At 33.0% G+C, this 25,155-nt stretch overlaps 1 protein-coding gene across 1 annotated transcript in view; it reads left to right on the forward strand.

The window, feature by feature from the left end:
- The window catches only part of LOC149782688 (uncharacterized), a 48,564-nt gene extending 23,661 nt beyond the window's left edge, over positions 1 to 24,903 (forward strand). Inside the window, exons 8-12 of the mRNA XM_089934180.1 lie at positions 5,757 to 5,916; positions 9,673 to 9,857; positions 15,434 to 15,585; positions 17,490 to 17,559; positions 18,180 to 24,903. Of these exons, the coding sequence (XP_089790306.1) occupies positions 5,757 to 5,916; positions 9,673 to 9,857; positions 15,434 to 15,585; positions 17,490 to 17,559; positions 18,180 to 18,281 (669 nt within the window). The 3' untranslated portion in view covers positions 18,282 to 24,903. The remainder of the gene's footprint in view (positions 1 to 5,756; positions 5,917 to 9,672; positions 9,858 to 15,433; positions 15,586 to 17,489; positions 17,560 to 18,179) is intronic.
- Positions 24,904 to 25,155: the final 252 nt, after the last annotated feature.

Raw genomic sequence — 25,155 nt, forward strand, 5'->3', positions numbered from 1 at the left:
GGTGGGCTTTTTACAGTTACATGCACTTCTAACTCATAAGATGCAATGCCATTGTTTTAGCACACAGTTGTCGCCATTGACCTAAAATGAAGATGAATAACTATTAGTTTAGTCTTATATTTAAAAGTTGTTGCTACACACGCTTGTACGAAACATACTGTGAGGGGTCTATTCATGAATAGAGTTAGAAGTATATATCAAAGCCTAAAAAATCACAAAATTTCATTTTGAGGTTAGAAACCTATTTAAAAAAACAGCCTTAAGAAAGTGAAGAAGACCTAAATAAATAATAAAAACCTGACATTTTGAAAAAATGTTAAACAGCTCTATCTTTATCCCATAAAAAATGCTTTTTTGCACACTTTTTTCATTAGGCAAGCCTAGCAGTTGAGAAAGCACATGAATTATGCAAATTAAAGACATCTGGTCATTTTCAATATTTATTAATTTTCAGTCTTTATTTTAATTTTTTTTGGTGGAACAAACTTAAAGCATACATCATCAAATTATTAATAAACGTTATGGTCACCATGGATGATGGAGATAATCTTGTATCTATTGTGCGTCTTAAACCTCAAAAAATATTTTTAGAACATTGAGAAAACCTACAAATAACCAAAAAATTTAAAATTTAATTTCATTTCTAACTCTGTAAATTCTGACCTTGTGTAAAGACTGCACTGATTCAAAAAAAAAAATCTCCTGTCATGAAAATGTTACAGGGGAAATTCCTATTCATTGTGAAGATCCTGGAGAAATTTCTGGCTTTTAAATTTACCTGTCACAGTATTACAGCAGATGTCAAGCTAAAGTTGGGCGAAGATACGTGCTTTATGCATTTAGTATTCTTGTCATATATACAAGATGTTCATTTGAACACTAATGAACTAGTTACAAAATGAGTAATAAATTAGAGTATTTTAATAAATTACCATATTGCCTCATGTAAAAGATGTGTGCAATGTTTCTTTTAACGTCCACTCCCTCCAGAAAACCTTTGAAAAAATCTTACATATCTGTATTTTGCACATCTTGTATTAACAATCATCTGTCAACCTTGGCAATATAAAAATGGTATGGTGATAAAAGGGAGATCTCATTGAATTCAGTTGTTTGTACAAATGTGTACATGCACTGTGACTATAATTTGGGATAGGGGGCAAGCAATTTTTCTATACACTTTCAATGTAAAGACACAAAGAATGATTTTCATATATTATGTGAAAATAATAGAACTTTTTCCTTTTTCTCCAGTCAACAAATTTAAGCTCTAATGAAAATTTAATTTAATTTTTACAAAAACTTGATAATGAATACCTATAAATTATGAATAAATGAATTGACAATTTATGATAATACCCTAAAATAACTTACGTGGTCCGCATTTGTACATTGTCTTTCAAGATAAATATATTTTATCCTGAAATGATGCAAAATGTATGAGCCAATGTATTTACTGCATAAACTGTTTTTGATTTACTAACTCTCTGAGTCCTTTCATCTTTTTCCTTCCTTACTAACTCTCTGAGTCCTTTCATCTTTTTCCTTCCTTACTAACTCTCTGAGTCTTTTCATCTTTTTCCTTCCTTACTAACTTTCTGAGTCCTTTCATCTTTTTCCTTCCTTACTAACACTTCAAGTCCTTTCATTTTTTTCCTTCCTTACTAACACTGAGTCCTTTGATGCCTTTTGTTCCTTACTAACACTGAATCCTTTAATGTCTTTCCTTCCTTACTAACACTGTGTCTTTTAATGTCTTTCCTTCCTTACTAACACTCTGAGTCCTTTAATGTCTTTCCTTACTTACTAAAACTCTGAGTTCTTTAATGTCTTTCCTTCCTTACTAACACTCTGAGTCCTTTCATCTTTTTCCTTCCTTACTAACACTCTGAGTCCTTTCATCTTTTTCCTTCCTTACTAACACTCTGAGTCCTTTCATCTTTTTCCTTCCTTACTAACACTCTTCTTTAATGTCTTTCCTTCCTTACTAACACTCCGAGTCCTTTCATATTTTTCCTTCCTTACTAACACTGAGTCCTTTCATCTTTTTCCTTCCTTACTAACACTGAGTCCTTTCATCTTTTTCCTTCCTTACTAACTCTCTGAGTCCTTTCATCTTTTTCTTACTAACACTCTGAGTCCTTTTATCTTTTTCCTTCCTTACTAACACTCTAAGTTCTTTAATGTCTTTCCTTCCTTACTAACACTCTGAGTCCTCTATTGTCTTTCCTTCTTTACTAACACTCTGAGTCCTTTAATGTCTTTCCTTCCTTACTAACACTCTGAGTCGTTTCATCTTTTTCCTTCCTTACTAACACACTGAGTTCTTTAATGTCTTTCCTTCCTTACTAATACTCTGAGTCCTTTCATCTTTTTCTTTCCTTACTAACACTGAGTCCTTTAATGTCTTTCCTTCCTTACTAACACTCTGAGTCCTTTATTGTCTTTCCTTCTTTACTAATACTCTGAGTCCTTTCATCTTTTTCCTTCCTTACTAACTCTCTGAGTCCTTTCATCTTTTTCTTACTAACACTCTGAGTCCTTTTATCTTTTTCCTTCCTTACTAACACTCTAAGTTCTTTAATGTCTTTCCTTCCTTACTAACACTCTGAGTCCTCTATTGTCTTTCCTTCTTTACTAACACTCTGAGTCCTTTAATGTCTTTCCTTCCTTACTAACACTCTGAGTCGTTTCATCTTTTTCCTTCCTTACTAACACACTGAGTTCTTTAATGTCTTTCCTTCCTTACTAATACTCTGAGTCCTTTCATCTTTTTCTTTCCTTACTAACACTGAGTCCTTTAATGTCTTTCCTTCCTTACTAACACTCTGAGTCCTTTATTGTCTTTCCTTCTTTACTAATACTCTGAGTCCTTTCATCTTTTTCCTTCCTTACTAACTCTCTGAGTCCTTTCATCTTTTTCTTACTAACACTCTGAGTCCTTTTATCTTTTTCCTTCCTTACTAACACTCTAAGTTCTTTAATGTCTTTCCTTCCTTACTAACACTCTGAGTCCTCTATTGTCTTTCCTTCTTTACTAACACTCTGAGTCCTTTAATGTCTTTCCTTCCTTACTAACACTCTGAGTCGTTTCATCTTTTTCCTTCCTTACTAACACACTGAGTTCTTTAATGTCTTTCCTTCCTTACTAATACTCTGAGTCCTTTCATCTTTTTCTTTCCTTACTAACACTGAGTCCTTTAATGTCTTTCCTTCCTTACTAACACTCTGAGTCCTTTATTGTCTTTCCTTCTTTACTAATACTCTGAGTCCTTTCATCTTTTTCCTTCCTTACTAACACTCTGAGTCCTTTAATGTCTTTCGTTCCTTACTAACACTCTGAGTCCTTTAATGTCTTTCCTTCTTTACTAACACTCTGAGCCCTTTAATGTCTTTCCTTCTTTACTAACACTTGTGAGTCCTTTCATCTTTTTCCTTCCTTACTAACACTCTGAGTCCTTTGATGTCTTTCCTTCCTTACTGACACCCTGAGTCCTTTAATGTCTTTCCTTCCTTACTAACACTCTGAGCCCTTTAATGTCTTTCCTTCTTTACTAACACTTGTGAGTCCTTTCATCTTTTTCCTTCCTTACTGACACCCTGAGTCCTTTAATGTCTTTCCCTCCTTCTTTCTTGTCCAAAGTATTCAGTCATTGCTTATCAACTAAACTGTGATCATGTGTACAGCATGGCATTTGATGATATAAACAATTTATTATATGGAACACCATGTATATCAGAGAACAGCAACTAAACTGGTACATGTAACTTTTTTATAATCCCAGGTGTCAGGCCTTCCATTACACTTAAAGTTGCAGGGTGAGTTGCCAAAGTAGGTAGAGGGTTTGAGGGACCTCCTCACTTCATGTAGAAAAACCTGCATCACAAGTACATTAAGTTTCTGACATATAAAGTGAATTGTCATTGATTTACAAACTTTTCTTATTCGTAAAAGGATGAGGAAAGTCTTTTTGTTGAAATAAGTGCACCCTACCCATGAGATTGCAAACTGTCATCGCACAAAAGATTTCTTTATACTGATAATTTGCAGCTGTTGTTGAAAACACTTTGACAAAGTTTGAGTTGAAGGATCCATACATTTACGCTGTCTTTGTACTAACAAAAAGAGTCAAAAGCAGCATTGTGTGTTCATAAAGCAAGAACAAATGACATTTAAGAAAATTTAAATGCTTATTTATAGTGATATTTATAAAAATTGTCACATACAATGGCAGAAATATCTTGCTATCTTACCTAGATTCAAAATTATACTGTTTATACCCAGATTGACTGTGCCTCCTACACGACCTGTTGTAATAAATAAAGCATCTTTTGCACTGAGTATTTTGGGTTTGTGAATCATGTGAATTGAGACCTGTCATTGAGAAGAATTTTTGTTTGGAATTAGAAAAATTATTATAATGATAAAAATGATAACAGCTATGAAAATTGATAGTCTGCTCAAATGAGTAATAAGAAGAAAACTTTACAGACAGGGCCGGCGCTACCATATAGGCAAACTAGGCAGCCGCTTAGGGCGCTGATTTCAGGGGACGCATTTCTCCAAATCAACAACAGTTTTGAAAAATAAATAAATGAATTTCAGTTTTCTTGAGGGTCGTTTTTTATCCTGGTTTATTTCATCCAGGGACAAAAAATCGGGTAGTTTCAGTCTGACCGAAACGCCAGGCTGACCGGAACAAGCAAAATGAGTGAGTGAAAATTGCACGTATACGAAACTTTCAAATGTTGGGAAACAAATTTACAAAATTTATTGTTTATAAATTTTGAAATTGATATTTTCGGGGGGGGGGGGGGCAGAATTTAACCTTGCCTAGGGCACCAGATGGTCTGGCGCCGGCCCTGTTTACAGATATGAAAAATGTATATAAAATATAAAGGTATTAAAAAGGCAAGCAAATTTTGTGTACTCTGTATTCCTATGATGTACCATGCTAATTATCTACATTCAGTTCTAAAAGTTTCAAGGATATTGTGATACACTCCATCTATCCATCCATTTCTCCATTGCCACAACATTGGATGGATTTTTTACTAAAGTTTGTTGGCAGTCTGTTCTTGTGGTGACCATCTGTGACTGGAATGTGGTATGTCTTTCTTTACTACTGTCCATGGGGACCCAGGGGCAGTGCCAGATATACCAAAAATGCAGTTATAATAATGTTTTCAATTATTTTATAACCAAGTTGTGTGTGTGTGTGTGTGATTTACATTTTATAACGTAACTTTAAGAATTTTTCAGTCATATCACGATGATGTCTTCTGTGTGGCAGTTGATAGTAATGTCTAGCACTTTGGCATCATGCCGCAGACATGTAGAATCATGTCCCACATAGTCACATTATCCTGACACCAGGCCAACCAGTCCTAACACTAACCTCTTTATGCTGAGCGCCTAGTGAGGCAGCTGTTAGTATGACTTGGCCAGGATTCAAACCAGTGGCCTCCTGCATCCAAGGCAGATGCTCTAACCACTAGGCCACTGAAGTAATCTAGCCAAGTTGTAGATTATGTAATCAAATCAGGAAGACACATCACGTATGTAAAGGACTTTCATTATGACCCCTGGATTATCGTATAGGGATAAATGGTGGGTGTATCGGTGGTTTTGGTTAATGTACAAATATTTTGTATATAATGTGGGGATTTACAGTGGTTAGCCATTGCAGTTGCCCTACTTGTTTTTGCTTAAGTGTGATGCAATATATATTTGTATGAATATCTGTCAATTTCAGATCAGAGATTATCTTGTTGAGCATAGTTACAATGTGTGGTTGGATGTGGATCACATGCACACCTACATGCTGGAAGCCATGGCAGAAGCAGTTCAGCAGGCTTTTGTTGTACTTGTGTGCTTCACGGAAAAATACAAGAATAGTCAGAACTGTAGACTAGGTGAGCCATGACAAGATCTAGCATGGATGAAGGTGTGAGGTTTGGAAATTCTATTGAATGTGTCAAGCTGTAGTTGTGCACATTTGATAATTTCCTCTCATTGCATACCAGTTTTTGTTGGCATAACTGGGTATGCATCTAATATGAAATTGGATTCAAATATCTGATATACTATGAACCTATATGAATTACATCAAGTGCAGTCATAATTTTAAAACAGTCTATATTGCTTCTGACATCTGAAGTCTTCCCAGGTCAGAAGGTGGAAGGCCTACATAGGTATAGTTTGTTTTGCAATTTTAAAGCTTAATGTAGTCGAGCTAGAAAAGGGTACACTCCTTGTTTGAGATGGCAGTCTCTTCCAAGGTCAGTATCACCTCTACACCCCTCACGAAAGCTGTGAAACAATCACAATGGGGTTCATGGGAGAAATCAAAGTAAAATATTTGTTGGATAAAGAGTGAACTGTGTTCTATGTCAGGTTCAAACTACAACTTATAGATTTTGGATCCAAACTGTTGAACAGTGCTTTTTTTATGGGCCCACCTTTTGGTGGAGTATATTATCAGATTATGCCAGTCTGCCATTTGTCTGTCTGTCCATTAACCTTTCCTTTTTAGCATGATACCTTCAGTTCTACAGCACTTGCCTTAGCCAGATTTTACAAAAAAGCTCTACTTGATGAAAGAAAGGTCATCCATGGTCATTGACCGAATAAAGAAAAATAATTTCCACTCAATAACATTGGTTCTACATTAAAATACTAAGACCAAACATTGTGAATAGTTTAGACTTAAGGAGAGAAAGAATTCTTTTGATTGGGGTCAAATAGTCATAGGTCCAGGTCACTCAGACTGTGACTGAAAAAAAAATTGCACAAAAAATAATATTCTGAACAATGTACCATCACTAATGTTTGTGCATGACTTACTTACATGATGGGTAAAAAAGAAACTTATTGATTTTGCTGCCAAACGGTCTAAGGTTACGGTCACTGACTGAAAGAAGAAAATGTGTCTTTGCATGATAACCTTTAGTTCAAGAGCACATGCCTTTACCAATTTTTTGAGAGAGCATGTACTTAAGGTATTAAAGAGGTCTGTTGATTTTAGGGTCAAAAGAATAAAGGTCAGGGTCATTGTGGTTCATTTACAATATCTCATTTGTGTGCAGAATAACATTTGTTATAAAAAAAGTAAGTTCCTTGACCAAACATTTTTTTTTTGATGGCTTGCATTAGGAGTTAAAAAGAAATGTGTCTATTGGTTAGAGGTCATAATCATAGTAAGTTCAATAAGAAATAATGTTTTTTATGTAGATAGTTCCTGAATCTTGTCACCAGCAGCCATATTTATAGTATGCTGACAGATTTACCATTGAGTTTATATGGTGTTTGGAAATAGAAATAAATTGTTGAATCTCAAGATACTGTTACAAAAAAAATACATAAACAGAATGCAAATCAATCTTTATGTTAGTATCATTAAATATAGATTATTAATTTGTAAGTCTATTTTGCTTCAGTGTGCATCGTTCAGATTGGTCAATTTTGGTGGCCGCATGTAGGAGAAACTGCCAGGTTGACCATTGTCCAGGTAAAGTTGTCAGAATATTGTCTGCTAGAGACCTTATCTGGAACCATCTATGGCAAGTTTGTTCAAGACTCAGTCATGCCTTTCTAGTGCTTCGCTTGAGGCCTTATTAAATGCAGGTTTGGCTTATGATATGTCCTTCATAATATTCTTGTTTTTATAGTTTTTGTTGTTCCCTCATCTGTGACTCATAAATATAAATTTTCTGGCAGCACCAGCACTGGTTTGTGGTGTCAGTAGTGTTCAAGTGCTTTGTTAGGGCTTTTAAAAGTTGCGTATCTTTTATATCTGTACTTATGTATTTAAATTAAGCTTTAGTAGTACAGGTGATCAAGCTAAGTTGATTTATGTGCTTCAGTTTAACACCATTTGTGCTCATTGCTGACACCATGTTCTGCAACTCATGTGCAGCTGACATACATGCATGTGCATGACTCGCCAGTGCTATGAATTATTATATTTATTAATTTGTTTGAAAACTATGCATAAATAATCATTACTTGAAAATTTGGAGGTATAATTTGCCCAAGAACTTCATTAATTTACATGTATCCTATGGGCACCAATTTCACTTTATGCCATAACTTCTGGAATGCATCTATAGCATAAAGCAATTATTGGCTGTATACTGTAAAATGTTTCAAGTTTGTATTCTGATATACTGGTGGTTCTTTTTTTTTTGCGTTATCAGACAAAATCGTAATGTCATTGACAAGTGAAACACCATGTAACATGGAACTATTGAATGTGACTAGATACCCTCACATGACTTTTATGAAAATTTATGGCATGGGATGATCGTTATATTTTGTTCTTGTATTCACACTTAATGGCTGTTGTTACGGTTTGTTGCTGCATAACCGTAATATGAGGTTGCAGCAGATATCTCATGATGAAGCAGTAAAATCATGTCGTGTCATGCTGTGTAATTATGAACCATTCCATCATAAAAATGAAACAGTAAGTAAAATCATGTCGTGTCATGCTGTGTATTTATGTAACATTCCATCATAAAAATGAAACAGTAAGTAAAATCATGTCGTGTCATGCTGTGTAATTATGTACCATTCCATCATAAAAATGAAACAGCTTGTAAAATCATGTTGCATCATGCTGTGTATTTATGTAACATTCCATCATAAAAATGAAACAAAGTAAAATCATGTCGTGTCATGCTATGTATTTATGTACCATTCCATCATAAAAATGAATCAATATCTAAAATCATGTCGTGTCATGCAATGTATTTATGTACCATTCCAGCATTAAAATGAAACAGTATGTAGAATCATGTCGTGTCATGCTATGCATTTATGTACCATTTCATCATAAAAATAATTAAAAGATCTCTTTCCAAGAATTCTTGCATTCATTTTCATTTCATGAAAAACAATTTAAATACACATTATCTTCAACTAAACAAGGGTATATAATAAATAATATTGCTTTTTCTGTTGGATATTGTGGTTTCATCTGAAGTACTTGCAGCTCACAAACATGTCCAGTTTTCCTTTGGTAATATCCAACAGTATAAACACTATTATCCATTTAAGAATGGTCAGTCATATTTTGTAATTTTTTTCTGGCAGCAATAGTACCATCATTCACATTAAAATTATGTTTACGTTTTATTTTTAAGCATTTGTGAGGTAAATATAGGAGGGATCCACAATATTAAATCAGGTGAGACAACAGGTTCTCCAGAAAACATGATTTTTCTTTTCTTTTCTGTTGATGAACAGTTATTTTATATCAGTTGTGAAGCACTTTCTTATAGGTGACAACAGAACTCTTTCAGACATGGGTGGTGAGGTGAGTTGCAGTTTGCTGTAATTGTTTGCACTGTAAATCACTTACATTTCATGATCATAAAATGGTGAAAGACCTTCATATTAAAGAAGATCTCATTGTAATTGAAACTTTTTGTAAATTAAATTTAAAAAAATAAACCTCATGAACTTTAAGTGATTTACTGTTGGTTTTTCTGCAATGCACATTTCCTTGAAATGAAACTCCTTAAAGATTAGTGAAGTTTCTTTTGATTCAACTCATGCTCAAATAACAATGTATTTTCACTCGTATCTGAGATTTGTTAAAGTACTTTTTTATATGTCCATTGGTTTTTATGTCCTGTTAAACACTGTGCTTAAATCTCTTGTTACAGAGGCAGAATATGCATTTCACCTGAAGAAGGAGATCATTCCATTGAAGATGCAGAATGGATACAGCCCAGATGGCTGGCTTGGAATTCTTCTTGGTCCAAAACTGTACTTTGAATTTGCTGGAAATTTTGAATTTGATAACATTTTGGAGAAACTGTGTAATGCCATAGACCAACTCCCAAACAATGTAAGTTTTACTTTGAAATTTGGATGCAGTTTTGTTAGAAAATAGGGGTGAAGGGAATTATCTATAAATCTATAGACAAAATCTATAAATATCCCAGGTCAAGGCCACAGGTGCAATCATGAGTACAAAATCCAGAAAAGTACATAGATCAGAAGTACATCAAAATGTTTTTCCTCAGAATGCTTTAGTTTAGCAGGGAGCAAAGTGTTTCATGTCTTTTCAATGTCAATTTGTTCCTGAATCCATTACTGCAGATCCATTGTCTTTGAATATCTTGCAGAGATGTGGGATATACTGTACTTCATGTTACATTTTTTGAATGAAAGAATTTTTTTACCGTTATGTTTATATAGGACGTACTTGCAACGATACCAGCTAAACAATAGCAATTTTATCTATATTAGTGTAAATTGTATGGTTAACAAAGCCTTTTATATGGGATGTTGTAATGGTACGAGCTGAAACAATAGCAATTTTATCTATATTAGTGTACGTTTTAGCAAAGCCTTGTTTATATGAGATGTTGCAATGATACCAGCTGAAACACTGGCAGTTTTATCTATATTAGTGTAAATTGTATGTTTAACATAGCCTTGTGCAGCCTACTAGCAATCATTTTAAGTTTACTCAAATTTTGAAATTGAGGGAAGCTAGATCAACTCTTTCTAAAATTCAGTATTTAAAAATTTAACATTTAAATATGAATTCTATATCCCAAAATGTCTGACATTTATTGGCAATGTTCAAATATCTATTGCCTATGCCTAAATATTTATTGAAGATGTCCCAGTCTAATTTATTACATTTATTTATGCCATTTTAATAATTGTATGTTATATGACCTTTAACCTGGCTTTAACCCTCAGCCTTGAACCTTTCACATTTATTTAAAAATTTTGCAAAATGTCCAACTCAGTGCCTACAGCCACTTCCTCTGTAGATAGTACAGAGGAAAGAAAACAGTTACAACTCACAAGAGGATGCTGCATTTCCTTTGAAGATCTTATTTCCTAGACATTGGTAATTTGTTGTGAGTTCTTAATGTTTTTTTTACTGGTTTCTTGCAGCTTTTTATGCAAGCCATGCATGTGTCAGGATCCTTCCCAGCTACTTTCTCTCAGAACTGAAGAGCTCATTTGTACACACGTAATAGCTCATTTGGCATTTTTTGTATTTAACTAAAATTCCTATAGAGGTTCCTAGGCCCAAAAAACGACTAATTTTCAGAGGTTAGTCGAGCTTCATTGTGCTGTTACAAGGTTGCCATTTCATGTACTTTGCACATGATCAGGACGTTATTAATGCATTTCTGGCTGACCTAGGCTGCTTCATTTAGTGCTTAGCTAACCAATTTTTTATTTTTTTATTTTTGGCTTTTCAACCTACTGTGTAGCAATTTTTACTTAATTTTTCTGTGGCTGTCTTTATATACTCTGGTATGTTCAACTATATATGCAGAAAATTTTAGGTGGGTATCAAGTTTCAGCTCATCAAACTTGCTGGCAAGTTAGCTTTATTTTTTTTAAATTTATAAGCTAGTTTGAAGTGGTTGGCTAAGCAAGGATGTACAATCCACTGATTGAACTATTCCAGTGTCAGCCAGGTGAGTGATCTCTGGTCCACTTGGTGTTCTTTTGTTGTTGTGCATTTTAACTCTTTCAGTAGGCAATTGTCATTAGATTGGCTATGCAGAGTTGCTGTGCCCTCTTTTGTAGACAAATAGTTGCTCATTGATTATTAGTTTCTTGGCTACTTTGTTTATTTGATTGTTTGTTCATAACATCATTCATATCATAGACCCTATTAAATTTAGACTCGTTAAACTTTGTCATGGATGCATCTCCAGATGTACTACTGTAAGTTGTCAAATTTAGATCACTGTTACATCATTTACCACTTAATTAACTGTCCCAAAATTGCATTTGACATTACATCTTTGTTTGTTAAAGCCCAGAATCCATCAGACTTTATAAAGGGAACACCTTAAGATGCACTTTGTAATGGTACAGATGATTGCCAGTGGCAGGGTTCCCACACTACTGGAAAATCGGGAAAAAGTTGGGAGAAATGATAATTTTTTTCCCAACCTTGAAAAGTCCTTGAATTTTGCAAATATTGACAAAAGTCAGGAAAACCCCAGGAATATTCCTCCACAACATGATGCCCAAAACAATTTCGTAATTGAGTTGTAACTGAACTGATCGTGAGTTAAATTTATCGAGTTTTGACCAGAATATTAGGAGGTTGTAGTCTGGATCATTTGGGTGCTTGCCATATATTTGTTGAGACAATCCAAATACTTAGTGGATTAGATTCACCGGACTTGTTGTTTCACAGACAGCTCGATATCCCTATTATTTTTTTATGGAAGGTATGAAAACCAGTCTAGCATCACAAGAGGCCAACATGGTGGCGTTAAAGCATAGCCACTTAGCGGATGGGCATGCAAACTTAAACGTTGTTAAATCGAGTTATATCTGCATGAAACCGATATGAAAATTATTTATTTTCTCAGAAATTGCAAGAGTATTAAAATCATTATGTCTTTAATCTGCTGAAAGATGATGAAACTAATGCATTGATAAAATCTGAGCTAGTACTATGTCTGAATATATATCCCTGTTTGTTTGTACCCCCCTACTGATTTCAATAATGCAAACGTTTAGTGTGATAAAAAGTGCACAGAACTAAGTCAATTGAATCACTGATTTATAATTTTTAACCTGACTGTGACCAGAATGGCATTAATACTGACATCCCCAGCATCTTTCATGCTTAATGGACTTTCCATACAAACACAGTGCCATATTGCATACACTATGGGCTAGTTTATTTCCATCAGACAACTTAATGACATAGTTCATCCTGTTTGGTAACTGCTGGATAATTCCATACATTACAATAACATTGAAAGTTTGAAATTATATCACTTTGCACACATGTACATAGAAATTAAACTGCTTATTAAATCCACGTGAAAGGCAAATTTGTTGTCATTCTTTTCCTTTGCTTGCACAGACATTGTCAATATCGGAAGCACATGACATATGCATGTACATTTGTAGTCATGCACACACCCCTTTGCTGAAAATGGACTTGTCCAGGAACTGGAAATGGATCTCGAGTATGTCCGTCTATTATATTGAAAACTTCTGTAAAGCAGGAAATGCGCAGATGATAACAATGTTAGGGCCATTCTACTCACAGTCAAGTTAGAAATTATAAATTAATGAATTGACTAAGGTCAGTGCACTTTTTATCACATTAAAGATTACCAGTTTTTAAATCAGTTGGGGGGGTAGAAACAAATGAGGAGGTATATTAAGACTATAGCAATTTCGACAGCATGTCGCACGATCACACAGAATCTCACAGCCGTCACTTTCAAATATTGTAGAATTTTTAAAAAATAAAAGTCATATACTGGTTGTAATAATAATAAAAAACCGAAAGAGCACAAAATTCTTTATATTTATTCCGACACCAACTTCGGAGTTTTGTTGTATCACGTGACTACCACGTTAACATGTGCTCTCACGTAGGGAGCATATGAAGCAGGGAACCAGACTACTCTGCTTGATGAATCAGACTGGCTAAGTTTCTTGTAGTTGTTCTTGAAATAAATATGTTGAGAACTATATGTTCTTTCTGGTTTTTTTCTGACTTTCATTTAATATAACTGAAACATTGTACAACAACATTGAAAAAGAGTTGGTTGTTGATATTATGTGCATATTGGACTTACGATGTCGTTGTTTGAGATTTGTGAAGTCATGTGACTATTAACACAAATGGCGAGTACCGGGTCAGGTTTCATCTATGCTAAGTTTCCTATAGTCTGTCAGTGGATTAAAGACATAACGATTAATATACTTGCCATTTTTGAGAAAATAAATAATTTTTCAGTCGATTTCATGCAGGTATAAGTCGATATAACCTAGTTTAAATTTGCTTGGCCTGCTGGTAAGCTATCTTTCGGTGGTGGCAGATTCCAATGTTTTGTTATGTAATTGCTCTGAAACCACACTACATTCAAAATGTGAAAAATGTGGTTGGAATATTCAGCAGAAACCCAGATTAGAAAAATTTTGAATCTCTGAGCTGGTGTGAAACTATTACACAGTGACATGTAGCTTGAAGCATTGGTTTCAGATCTTAAATGGAATGCAGGAGAAATGGGAATTGTCATCCCTTTTATTATAAAGAAACGATCAGAGCCCATGTATCAATACAGGTTTGGGGACTGGTTTATTGAACTACATGAAGACATCTTGATTTTACAGAAAATTCAGTCCATGTTTATACAACAATATATAATTTTGAAGGTCTTTTGTCAAAATTTAAGTCATCACTTTTGTAAATGTCTTTAAATGATGGAATTTTTAACCAAATTGTCTTAAGATGTTTAGGTTAGTTGAAAAATCTTGTTTGAGGTTTTATTGGCACTCATAATCTCAGGGTTAAACTTCTTTTGTAACAAGATAAGATTCTAAAACTTTGCTTTTATTGAGGTTTTTTCATACTGTGATAGGAAATGTTTACTGTGTATAACATGCACACATATTGCTCTAGAATTCTTTGGAATTAAAGGTTTGAAAGGAAACAAAATAGTTCATGCTCATTATGTTGTTTCCATGTAGCAACATAATGCAGGTCAGCAAAGTAAAGTTACAATTTGTATTCTGTAGTTGTTGTTGTTGTAGGGTTTAACGCCATTTTTCAGCACACGATAGGCTATACATGGCGGCCAGTATTAATGGTGGAGGAAGAACCCGGGAAAACCCCGGAAAGAACCACCGACCCTCGAGAAGCTACTGGCAAGCTTTCTCACATACCCACATTGGCCGAATCCAAGTGTATTCTGTACACTGCTATAGCTTTAAATGCCATTTTATACGAATATAGTCAAATTTGTTTCGTGTGGCTCATTTTGTGGTTTTGTACATGATTATCTTTTCTGACATATATGTTTTGGAGAGTCTTGAAAGAGAAACATCTTCAGATTTGAAAAATACATGTTTTATAATCCAAATTGTTCTTTATTTCCATTCAATAATGGTCACATGTTAACCTTGAAAAATTTAATTTCATCCTGGAAAAAACCTGGAAAAGACCTGGAAATTTATATTTAGAAAAGTGTGGGAACCATGCAATGAGATAAGTTCCATGCTTGAGTATTACAGGGATAATGCTTTTATATCCTCTCTATCCTTTGATGAAGTGTAATGTAACATTTCCAATACTTGCTTACTGTGGTAGAGTTATTTGACTTTATGACATTCCTGTATCAAATATAGGTTAGCGTGTCCTACTTTTGATGCTTCATGAACCTTAAAACTATCCTCCAAACTGTCCAGGCTAATTAAGCTTGCTTACATTTTTCAGTGTAATTAAGTATATACTTGGATATATTTTTGAAGGCTAAAGCAATACTTGTCCCACATCACACATAAGACAATACATTTAATAACATTGTAGTAATTGAATTTTATTTGCATTGGACTGGTAGACAGTCAGATTTGCATTATTATTATTTTGTTTATATTATTTACATAAATAATCTTGCCTTCTTAAAGCCAAAATATGACAATATGAAGCTGAAAGATAAACCGGAACTACATCAACGAAGATCAGAAATTCAGATGCCTCCGATACTTCCTCCACCTGTTGCTGGAAGTTTGACCGAACAGGAAATTGATCAGTGGCTGAGAAAAAGTCAGCTTGACCCGTCAGTAGAATTTTTCACTTATTGTTTTCTTAAATTTATATTTAACACATCTTTTACTACAAGAAAAGTGTTACAGATCCAAAACTTCAGGATCAGACAGTATTTATATAGGCCAATGAACAATTTGTTTAGATGTCTTAAACTGAATTCTTTTAAATGAATAGTTATTTATTACCTTTTTGTTCAGATAAAATAAGAAGATTGTTTACTCATGAAAAACTTAATGAAAGTGTATAATGCATTGTAACAAAATTGGTGTGTTATTGTTTCTCAAGCCCAGGCTACAATAATTCAGTCATTAAGTTGCTTTGGTGACAAATTTCTGTTTATTTTGATTTTTTTCCATTAAATAAAACATTACAATGAAAACATTACAATGAAGTTAGTTAAACACAGAATTTATCTATAATGAAATCTGTTTAAAATATAGTTTCAGACATATTAATTGATTTCTTTATTTCGTTACTTTTGATTGAATTCTCTTTGAATATTTTGCCATTGTTCGCTGCTCCCTTGTTATAGTATGTTTGGGTTACTCGCAAACCCATGTATAACACAGGTAGGTTTGGTTCTGATTTTTTTCTTTTAAAAAATATCTCAAAAATAGTACCCTATTTGCTGAAAGTGAATACAATTGTGATCAAAATTGGGAAATTAATCCTTGCTATATCACTTGTTTTATCATTGAAAACAGTGCCCATAAATTTGATTAAAAATGATGAAATTTGTAACTTTTAACAAAAGTCATATGTTTGCTTAAATTTTCTTTGGGAAGAAAACAGTTCTTAGTAAACTTTAAATGATATTTGATGAAATATTGATCAAATAAAATGTCAGTAATGCCTACTGGTGGCAATACTTTTAAATTAAGAAGTAAATTCTATTTAAATAAGTTTTGTCAAGTGAAATTCATGTTGCAGCTTTATCTTTTTATTTGGTCTTGGTCACAGCGATGCCTGCTAATATTTTCATGAGAACCTAATTAAGTACCGACTGTACTTTGATCTCTAACTTATAGAAGTGTATGGTTGCATTCAATTTTCTCATTAATTAGTTGTGTTTTTTTGTATCATATCAAGTTATCAGGTAGAATAATAAAGTTAAAGGGATGCAAATACCATCAGCATAATGGTTAGTTTTGTTTCACAGATATTGTTCATTAGTGAGAAGTTTCAAAGCTAATTATGAACTTAAAACTCCAAAATTGGCACACAGAGGCTGGCTCAAGATGAGCATAAAATCTGGCTATAATATGTAAATAAATCACTAAATCAGTATTTTATTAATAAAATAATTTTTAAAAAATCTTTTATTGACGTTTCACTAATTAAATTTCACTCTTCTTATAAATAAAGAATCTTGTTATATTCTGAATCTACAGTAACATTAGAATGTATCCATATTCACTTGCATAAAGTAGTGATGTAATACACAATATTTTTGCTGGTACACGTGTGTTGAAACAACCTAGAGTAACATTTTCAACGATTCTTTTAAAAGTCTTTGGTGTACTGAAAATAAAGGTAATTTATATGAGAAAGTGAAGAACTTCATTAGAAACAAATATTCATTGACAAATATTTCCAATGTGTTTATTAAACAAGTATTCAGCCACTTAACCTGCATCCCACCCACCCCCTTCTCACTGTTGATGTCCATTTCTTTCCTCATTTATCAGAGTCCCTCAGTAACTCACATCCTTAATTATGTTGCAGTCTGTGTTTTTGTCATGCAGGAGTTATCAAGGGAGAGGTGTATATTGAAAAGCACATGGGTATGACTGTACACAATAGTCTAGTTCTAGCAAACCAAATTCATTTTTAGGTCGAACATGTATAGAAAATCAAAACAGCACATATACATATATACTATATTGAACCTTATCGAACTAATTTATTTTATAGAACCAGGCTGAAGAAACTAAAGAGCTTGACTGGTGAACAGCTAGTTTTCCTGAAGAAAATGGCTACCAGGGTAAAATTTGTATGCCATCAGAGTTGCTGCTGTGGGTTAGGGGGTGAAATAGGGTTTATATGTCGGTAAAAGTGTTGTTTAAGGTATAGAAGAAATAGTTGATATTCTTGAATCTAACATTTACGAACAAAACTGATTACCATTCAGTTATCACTGTTTACAAATGTGGAAATTTAAAATATTGACAGTCTAGTGGCTGCATTCTTATCCTACGCTCCTAGTAATTCAGAAATTGTGAAATGCATCTAAACCTTTTTTATTTGAGCTTAACTTTTAATTTACAGGTTTGGCCCAGTATATGAATATATGCACCAATTTTACAATGTTAATCAATGATCAAAAATTATTAAAGCAAAGAAAACTTAAATATATTAACTCTCAGAATGAACCATGAGGTTTGTAAGGGTGTCAGATAGACTGCGTACTAGTTCACTGTGTGATTCCCATTATATAATATTGATGGACTTGAATACAGTCCTTTCTACATGATACAATTTTAAAAATCTGCAATCATTTGCTTGGTTTATTGTGTGTGCATTACATTCATGTTTACCTGTGTTCACCTAATGTTCTTATAGTCCCTTTTGCAAAGGTCATACATTTTCATTTTGAACTTACAGGCCCCTGAGTTTTTCTTCCATTGTCTGGAGAGGAAGCTGAGCCTGGACAGTTTGGAGGATGTGATGAACCTGAGTAATGCACTAGAGAACCTGGCATTGTGATAGAGTATCTTGCATCATAGCACCTTGCAGTGAATTGGATCACTGGAATATTTACTGTGCATTCTTTTTTGTCTGGGTGTCATTTTGTTTTAATTTAAAAAAGAAACATTATGCGTAGCAGTAAAAATTCATTGAAAATTTTTACCCAACAAATAAAATAAATTCATGCATTTTGATTTTGTGAATATAGAGTTCAAGATGTATTTTGACTAATGTACTAATGTCAGGAAGCCAGGGATTGACAAATCTGTGGGGAAAAAACCACGTACCCTGTCAGGCAAATTTGAACAACTTTTGATCATCCAGAAGAAGCTATTTCTCAACTGTGTGTTATAGAAATATTTAAGTTGACAATGTTAACAACCTAATTTCAATTGTATGAAAGGCTGTTTTCCAGAACTTATTTTTTGACCTTTATAACACTGTTTGTAAAGTAATTAAAAATTCAGATTGGTCTGTTCTTGTATGTGTTTGCTCAAAATAAATTTGAAACTAACTTCCAATAGAAAGCAAGGGCTTTCACAGAACAATCTATCAGTTGAAGAGAAAACAAATTTGGCCTGAATCAGCACTGACCCAATCAGGCATGTGATTTGAAAATTTACTTGACCACTCTTAAGTAAGTGACATATCTATGCACAACTGTTTGTAGATCTTTAATTACAGTTTGGCTAATAATGAAGCACAGAATTTAGGTAGCTTGGAGATTATTTGTATATCAGTCTATTGACTTTCATCTTCCAGAACTAATGTGCATCATAATGGCTGAATCAAAGTCATTGCAAGCATTCAATTATTTAGAAGAGTGCTAACAACAGTATTTGAGAGAATGTCCAACTCCTGTCTCATAGCAAAATAATATTTTTCTTCAATTTCATAGACTTTGCACTGTTATAAAAATCATGCATGAATCCAGCTTTCCTTTTGTGATGTTTCCATTGGGAAAAAAGAAGAGATTTTTTTTGTATAAGCATTGACAAAACTGGTTAGATGGGTAGATAGAGTCATGCACTTGTACTTGGTTTTTTCATCATTTACTTTCAGTTTCTTTATGCCTGCTTTGCAGATGATATGAGTTGGTGTTCCTTTTTCGTAATATGATGTTTGGTTAGCTGCATGTATTTACATTATTATTGAATACTCTTATCTGAAAAAGGTCTAACAAGTAATTTCCCTTTTAAGAGACCACTACTTCTGCAGTGATGAGTTTGGCCTTGCACTAGAGGGAACCATGTAGTAAAAATAGAATATTTTTATAGTGGCCAAGGTCGCCTTTCGTCAGGGTATGTCCTTTCTCTTTAAGGACCAATCAAGAGGGGATTCATTGTATTTTGCATATAATATGCTATGATAATGGCTGAGTGAATTTTAACATTTTTCAAGTATTTTTTTCCAAAGCAATAATTAATTTTGTACAAATTGTGTTTGCATTGCATGTCCAGTATATACTAACCAGTTTGTTTTCTTTTTCTTCTCCTTCTGATTTCTGAATAAAGGTAAGACAAAGTATTTCCTTTGTTATTAAACTGAAAACCATTATGAAAGTGAAAACTGACAAAACTTTGAAAACCATTATGAAAGTGAAAACTGACAACCCTTTTGAAAACCATTATGAAAGTGAAAACTGACAACCCTTTTGAAAACCATTATGAAAGTGAAAACTGACAACCCTTTTGAAAACTTATGAAAGTGAAAACTGACAACCCTTTTGAAAACCATTATGAAAGTGAAAACTGACAACCCATTTAAAATGGAAATAATAGCCATGTTCTCTATTTCTGAAATTCCCGAGATTATCAAGTTTGTTTAAGGGAAAACTAAATATGTTATTTAGGAGTAGAACTGCAAAGTAGCAAGGTCAGCCCACTTATGATGCCACCCTTCTGCAGTTTAAATTTGTACTAATAAAAATGAATTATTTGTATTAATATGTAGATACACTGATTAGATTTGCAGGCACTTTTACCATTTTATTATAAATTTTTAAAACATTTTGGCTGACAAAAATGGTGGCCTCTCAATGGGATGGGGGTGGGGTTGTTAAATACCTATCTTCTGAAATTGTTTTCTTTTAAGAAATTTAACTCTTTCCATGTACAGTTGTCTGGAGTATCTAAACCCTTGGTTGTTTCAAACCAATACTATCCCCCTTAATAATAGATATACAAATACCATCTTGATTATCCTTTAGTCCAGATTATCTCAAACATTTCATAAATTATTTGGCCCGCATAAGGTTGGATATTATATATATATATATATATATATATATATATAGATATAGATATATATATATATATATTAATCGGTCTTATTTGATATGCTAAATTAAATCAATGCCAGATTTACTGAGCCTTCCATTTGTAGAGTTTTATGTTTGCCATTATTGAAACTCTTTGTATTAACCATGTTGATTAAATTATAGGTCAAGGTTTCAGGTTCATTATTTTTTAATGGCTTATACCAGTTGTCAGTTTTGTATATTATTTTATTCTCTTTCAAACCATCAGCCTATCCATCTCGTCACTATTTCATTTCTATGCAATAAATTTAGTTCTCTGCCATCCGTCATTATGAAAAATTTAAAAAAGAATCTTGTATTTGGTGCATTAAGGAAGAAACATTTCAGTTTGGGGGTCATAAAGTCCAAGCTAGGGTTATAGAAAGAAGGAAAACGATTATTTCCTGAAAGCTTCTTGAATACTCTACCACATGCCTTGGCTAAACTTTATAATAAATGGTTTTTATTTGAGACAAGGAGGATACACAATAATTGAGGTTTGGAAGGTCAAATTCAAAGACACTAGGACTCGAAGAATGCCCAATGTTTTCCCTAACAAATACTGGTAATATGCCACACACCATGACCAAATTTTTGGATGGCTTTTATTTTGAGACAAGAAAAGCTCCTATCATATTTTTTGTGGTCATTATGTCAGAGGTCAAGTCACCAAGACTGAAAGAACAAAAACGGTTTCCAGAAAATAATTTTCTTGCTATGCCTTTAACCTTGACAAATTTTATGGATGGCTTGCATTTAATACAGGGAAAACACCTGTTGCTATTGGTCCAATATCTGCCCAATGAAAGAGGGTCTTAGATAATGTATCTGACCAATTAAATTGGGTTTTATAGCATTACTATTTACCACCTGACAGATTTATGATGTAGTCTTGGTGATTATTTATATTTTTAGAGATTGATTTTATTAATGGTAAAGTTCTAGCTGTGATTGATGATTTTTGTACTGTTTTGTATTTAATAAATACCCTTACTACTTAGAATTTGACCTTGGTATATTTTAAACATGTCCTATTTGTACAAAGGACATTTTATCACTGTGTGTTTTATATTTAATTTACTCTGTCATTTTACTTCTACAGAAGTTTATATTATGGTGTGTCTGCACTTGTGTATGCTTGTACCATATACATACTGGTTTAATGTGCATGTGGTTTTCCTAATTTGTATTGAACAAATAGATTTTTAAATGTCTCATACCATCTAGCAACTGTTTTATGTATTATTTTGATGTACATTTTTATTATCTGTGATAGTTCATCATTTATGTAACTGTTGTCATTGTTTAAGAAACTCTAACTTTATGCAGGTGATTATGTCTCAATACCTGTACATGAGGGAGGGAAACATATTGTTTTCTTGCCATCCATCAGTCACCCTGTCTTCAAAACAAGATAGCTCAGAACTGAGGAGTGAAACCAGATAAAATTTGACAATGAGATTTCATGCGTATATCACAAGATCAGATTAGATTTTGTTGACTATGCCTTTGTTTTAAAAATTTTTGTTTTCAAAGTCTTGAAGACTTTCGACGTAAACATTTTTAGAAAAAATGTGCAAGCACTTTTAAGAAGAGATTATTTAACATAGCTAATTGAAATTTAGCAGTATCCTTATTTGTTGTATTAGATTAAAGGATAGCTATATAAAATTTGGATATAACCTTATTTGTTCTATTAGATTGAAGGATAGCTAAATAAAATTTGGATATATCCTTATTTGTTGTATGAGATTAAAGGATAGCTATATAAAATTTGGATATATCCTTATTTGTTGTATTAGATTAAAGGATAGCTAAATAAAATTTGGATATATCCTTATTTGTTGTATTAGATTAAAGGATAGCTAAATAAAATTTGGATATAACCTTATTTGTTGTGTTGCTTATAAGATAGCTAAATGAAATTTGACAATATCATTTGTTGTATTAGATTTTCAGATCATTATAAAATCTTTTTAATACAGTTTTATAGAATTTAAAACATTTGCCAACACAGCCAAAGCAAATATGACTTGAGGTATACAAATTAAATTTAATAGGCTTAATCATTGTAATATTTAGATTACCCAATTAGATTTACAGTCATTTAAACAATTTTTCCTTCTTTTTGTCTTTTGGGTTCTTTGTACTGATTTTATCTTTTTGGGGGGATATGGATGTTTTGGAACAAATCCTTGTATGTGTGATACAGCAAAAATTGCTTCCGGCTGACAAATAAAATTTGGCACACTTATTGGTATCAATATGTAGATAAGTTGATTAGATTTTCAGACCTTTTCAGCTGTTTTTCAGTTTTGTACTTACAGTGCATAAAAATATTTGGGTATGGAATTTTGTTTACAAAGCTTTTTGAGCATGATTGAGCAAAATCAACTTAAGTAGACATATGAAACTTGGTAAACAAATTTCTATTTATATTAATGTATTCTGAATAGAGTCTCAGAATATTATGGCAAATTGTATATTTATATATTTTTTTAAACTTTTTGTAATTGGACTTTTTTTTACAGGGACCATAGCATGGATTATCAAAAACCATTAAAGATAGACCAATGAAATTTGTCATGTTATTAGACATATATTTATATGATTTGATTGTTATATAAATATTGTACAAGGAACAAGTTGTTAATTATATTTTTATTGGTTGCACTTGGAACATTTTGATATGCAGGGTTTTACAATCATGTAACTTTTAAACTTTGCTTAGCATGCCAAGATTTTAGATTTTAGCCTTCTGGCTCTGCTTTTGGACAAATTACAAGCTTATCCTCGTTTGTGTACATTTCAAGCTCTCATTTTGCTACTTATATTGAACAAACTGTTTTTCTTTTCAAATCTTCTTCTCTTAAGTCTAAATTCCAATCTTTAAATATAAGTGACTTCTGTTTCACAATCCTGACCAAAATTCGTTTTTTTTTTCACTTTGAATCTTTAGTTCAATCTGTGAAATACTAGTGTTGCAGTATGACATTAATTCTTTACTTTCTGCTAATGCATATATGCAACACTAAAAATAGTCTTATATCCTCAGAGATGCATGTACAAATTGCTAACATTACTCTCTGTCCCTGTTGACTCATACATCCATTTCCAGCCAAGGTTGGGAAACCCGAGAGATGCATATCGATGTTTCATATTAAAGCTTTGCATTGGATGAAATTGCAAAAATCGTCTTTTTAACAATTTTTAGCAAGTGAAAATAGTCTTTACATAAAATGATGAAAGTGTTCTATGAGTAGTTTTACAGCCCATAAGCAGGAATTTGCATTGAAAGCAAGGTCATTTGTGAAAGTGAAACAACATGGCAACATTCATGTATTGAGACAATTCTTGGAACATTTTGAATAATTGGAAAATGATGACAATACAAATTACATTGACTTTAATGATCTGATTCAAGATGAAGGATCAGACATTAGTATAAGTCCTGAAATCAGTCATTAGTATAAGTCGTGAAATCAGTCATTAGTACAAGTCCCGTTTTGACACCAGGCATTTCAGATTTATCTGAATCTGAGGATGAATCATGTGATGATCTTGTATTGTTGGAACACATGGGTCCAGTACATGTGGCCAGCACAGCAGATTCAGGGCCAACATTTCACTTCGATTAAAATGCAAGGGAGATAGATTTCATTTTAGTTTTTTTTTCCTACAAAGATATTACAGTCATTGGTAGTTGAAATGAACTGAGATGCCAGAAAACAAAGTTTTGAGAAGCTTGATCTGAAGTGGTCACCTAATATGATTGTAAAAATGAAGGCATTTCATGGACTACATGTCATTTTCATTACAAAGCAAATTCCAGAATAAACTTTGGAGAGTGTTAAAAATGTTATTTCTCATTAAATTACATAGTGTGCATGGGACAAGATTGGTATAGAAAATATAGACATAATGTGCACTAATTCATGTAGCTCCCAGGTAGCCATTATGGTGCTCTGGGGTTTAGCATACAAACTGCTGCTAGAAGACAGGCAGATTAGCAGGCTTTATTGGGATCACTTAGTACTTGCAAAAGGTAAAGAGTTAATTGTCAGGGTGGAGTAACATGTTTGTCGAAAATGATAAAAAGAATCAAATTCCTTCCAGTTTATGGTTTGTGTTTGAAGTTGCTATTCAATATTATGTTTATTTATATAAGTATTTGTCTTTCAGCAAAATAATGGGAATGAATGGAAATTTACAAAATAATGTATTTGATCTTTGAACAGAATATTTAGATTGGTTTGTTTTGACAGGAATAATATTTTGATGTGATATTGCATTCCTAATACTCAAAACCATTCATAATAAAGCATATTGACAGTTGCATAATTATTGTTTTTTTACTTATTTTTTATCTTGATTACATGGCAGTAGAAAAGAAACTTGTACGCATGCTTCATTCCATTTGTACAGAATCTTGATCTGCACTAAAGACCATGAAATCCTCAGATGTACCATTGGTGTCTGGTATATTTTGATCACATCTAAAAAGGAACAAATGCAGGTATCTGGGAGATGCAGTGATGCAAAGCTTTGTATACACATTTACCAGCTAGTGTGCCTTTGACCTCCAGGTATTTT

This window comes from Sinohyriopsis cumingii, chromosome 15, assembly GCF_028554795.1.
Source record: "Sinohyriopsis cumingii isolate HCF-2022 chromosome 15, ASM2855479v2, whole genome shotgun sequence".
NCBI lineage: Eukaryota > Metazoa > Mollusca > Bivalvia > Unionida > Unionidae > Sinohyriopsis > Sinohyriopsis cumingii.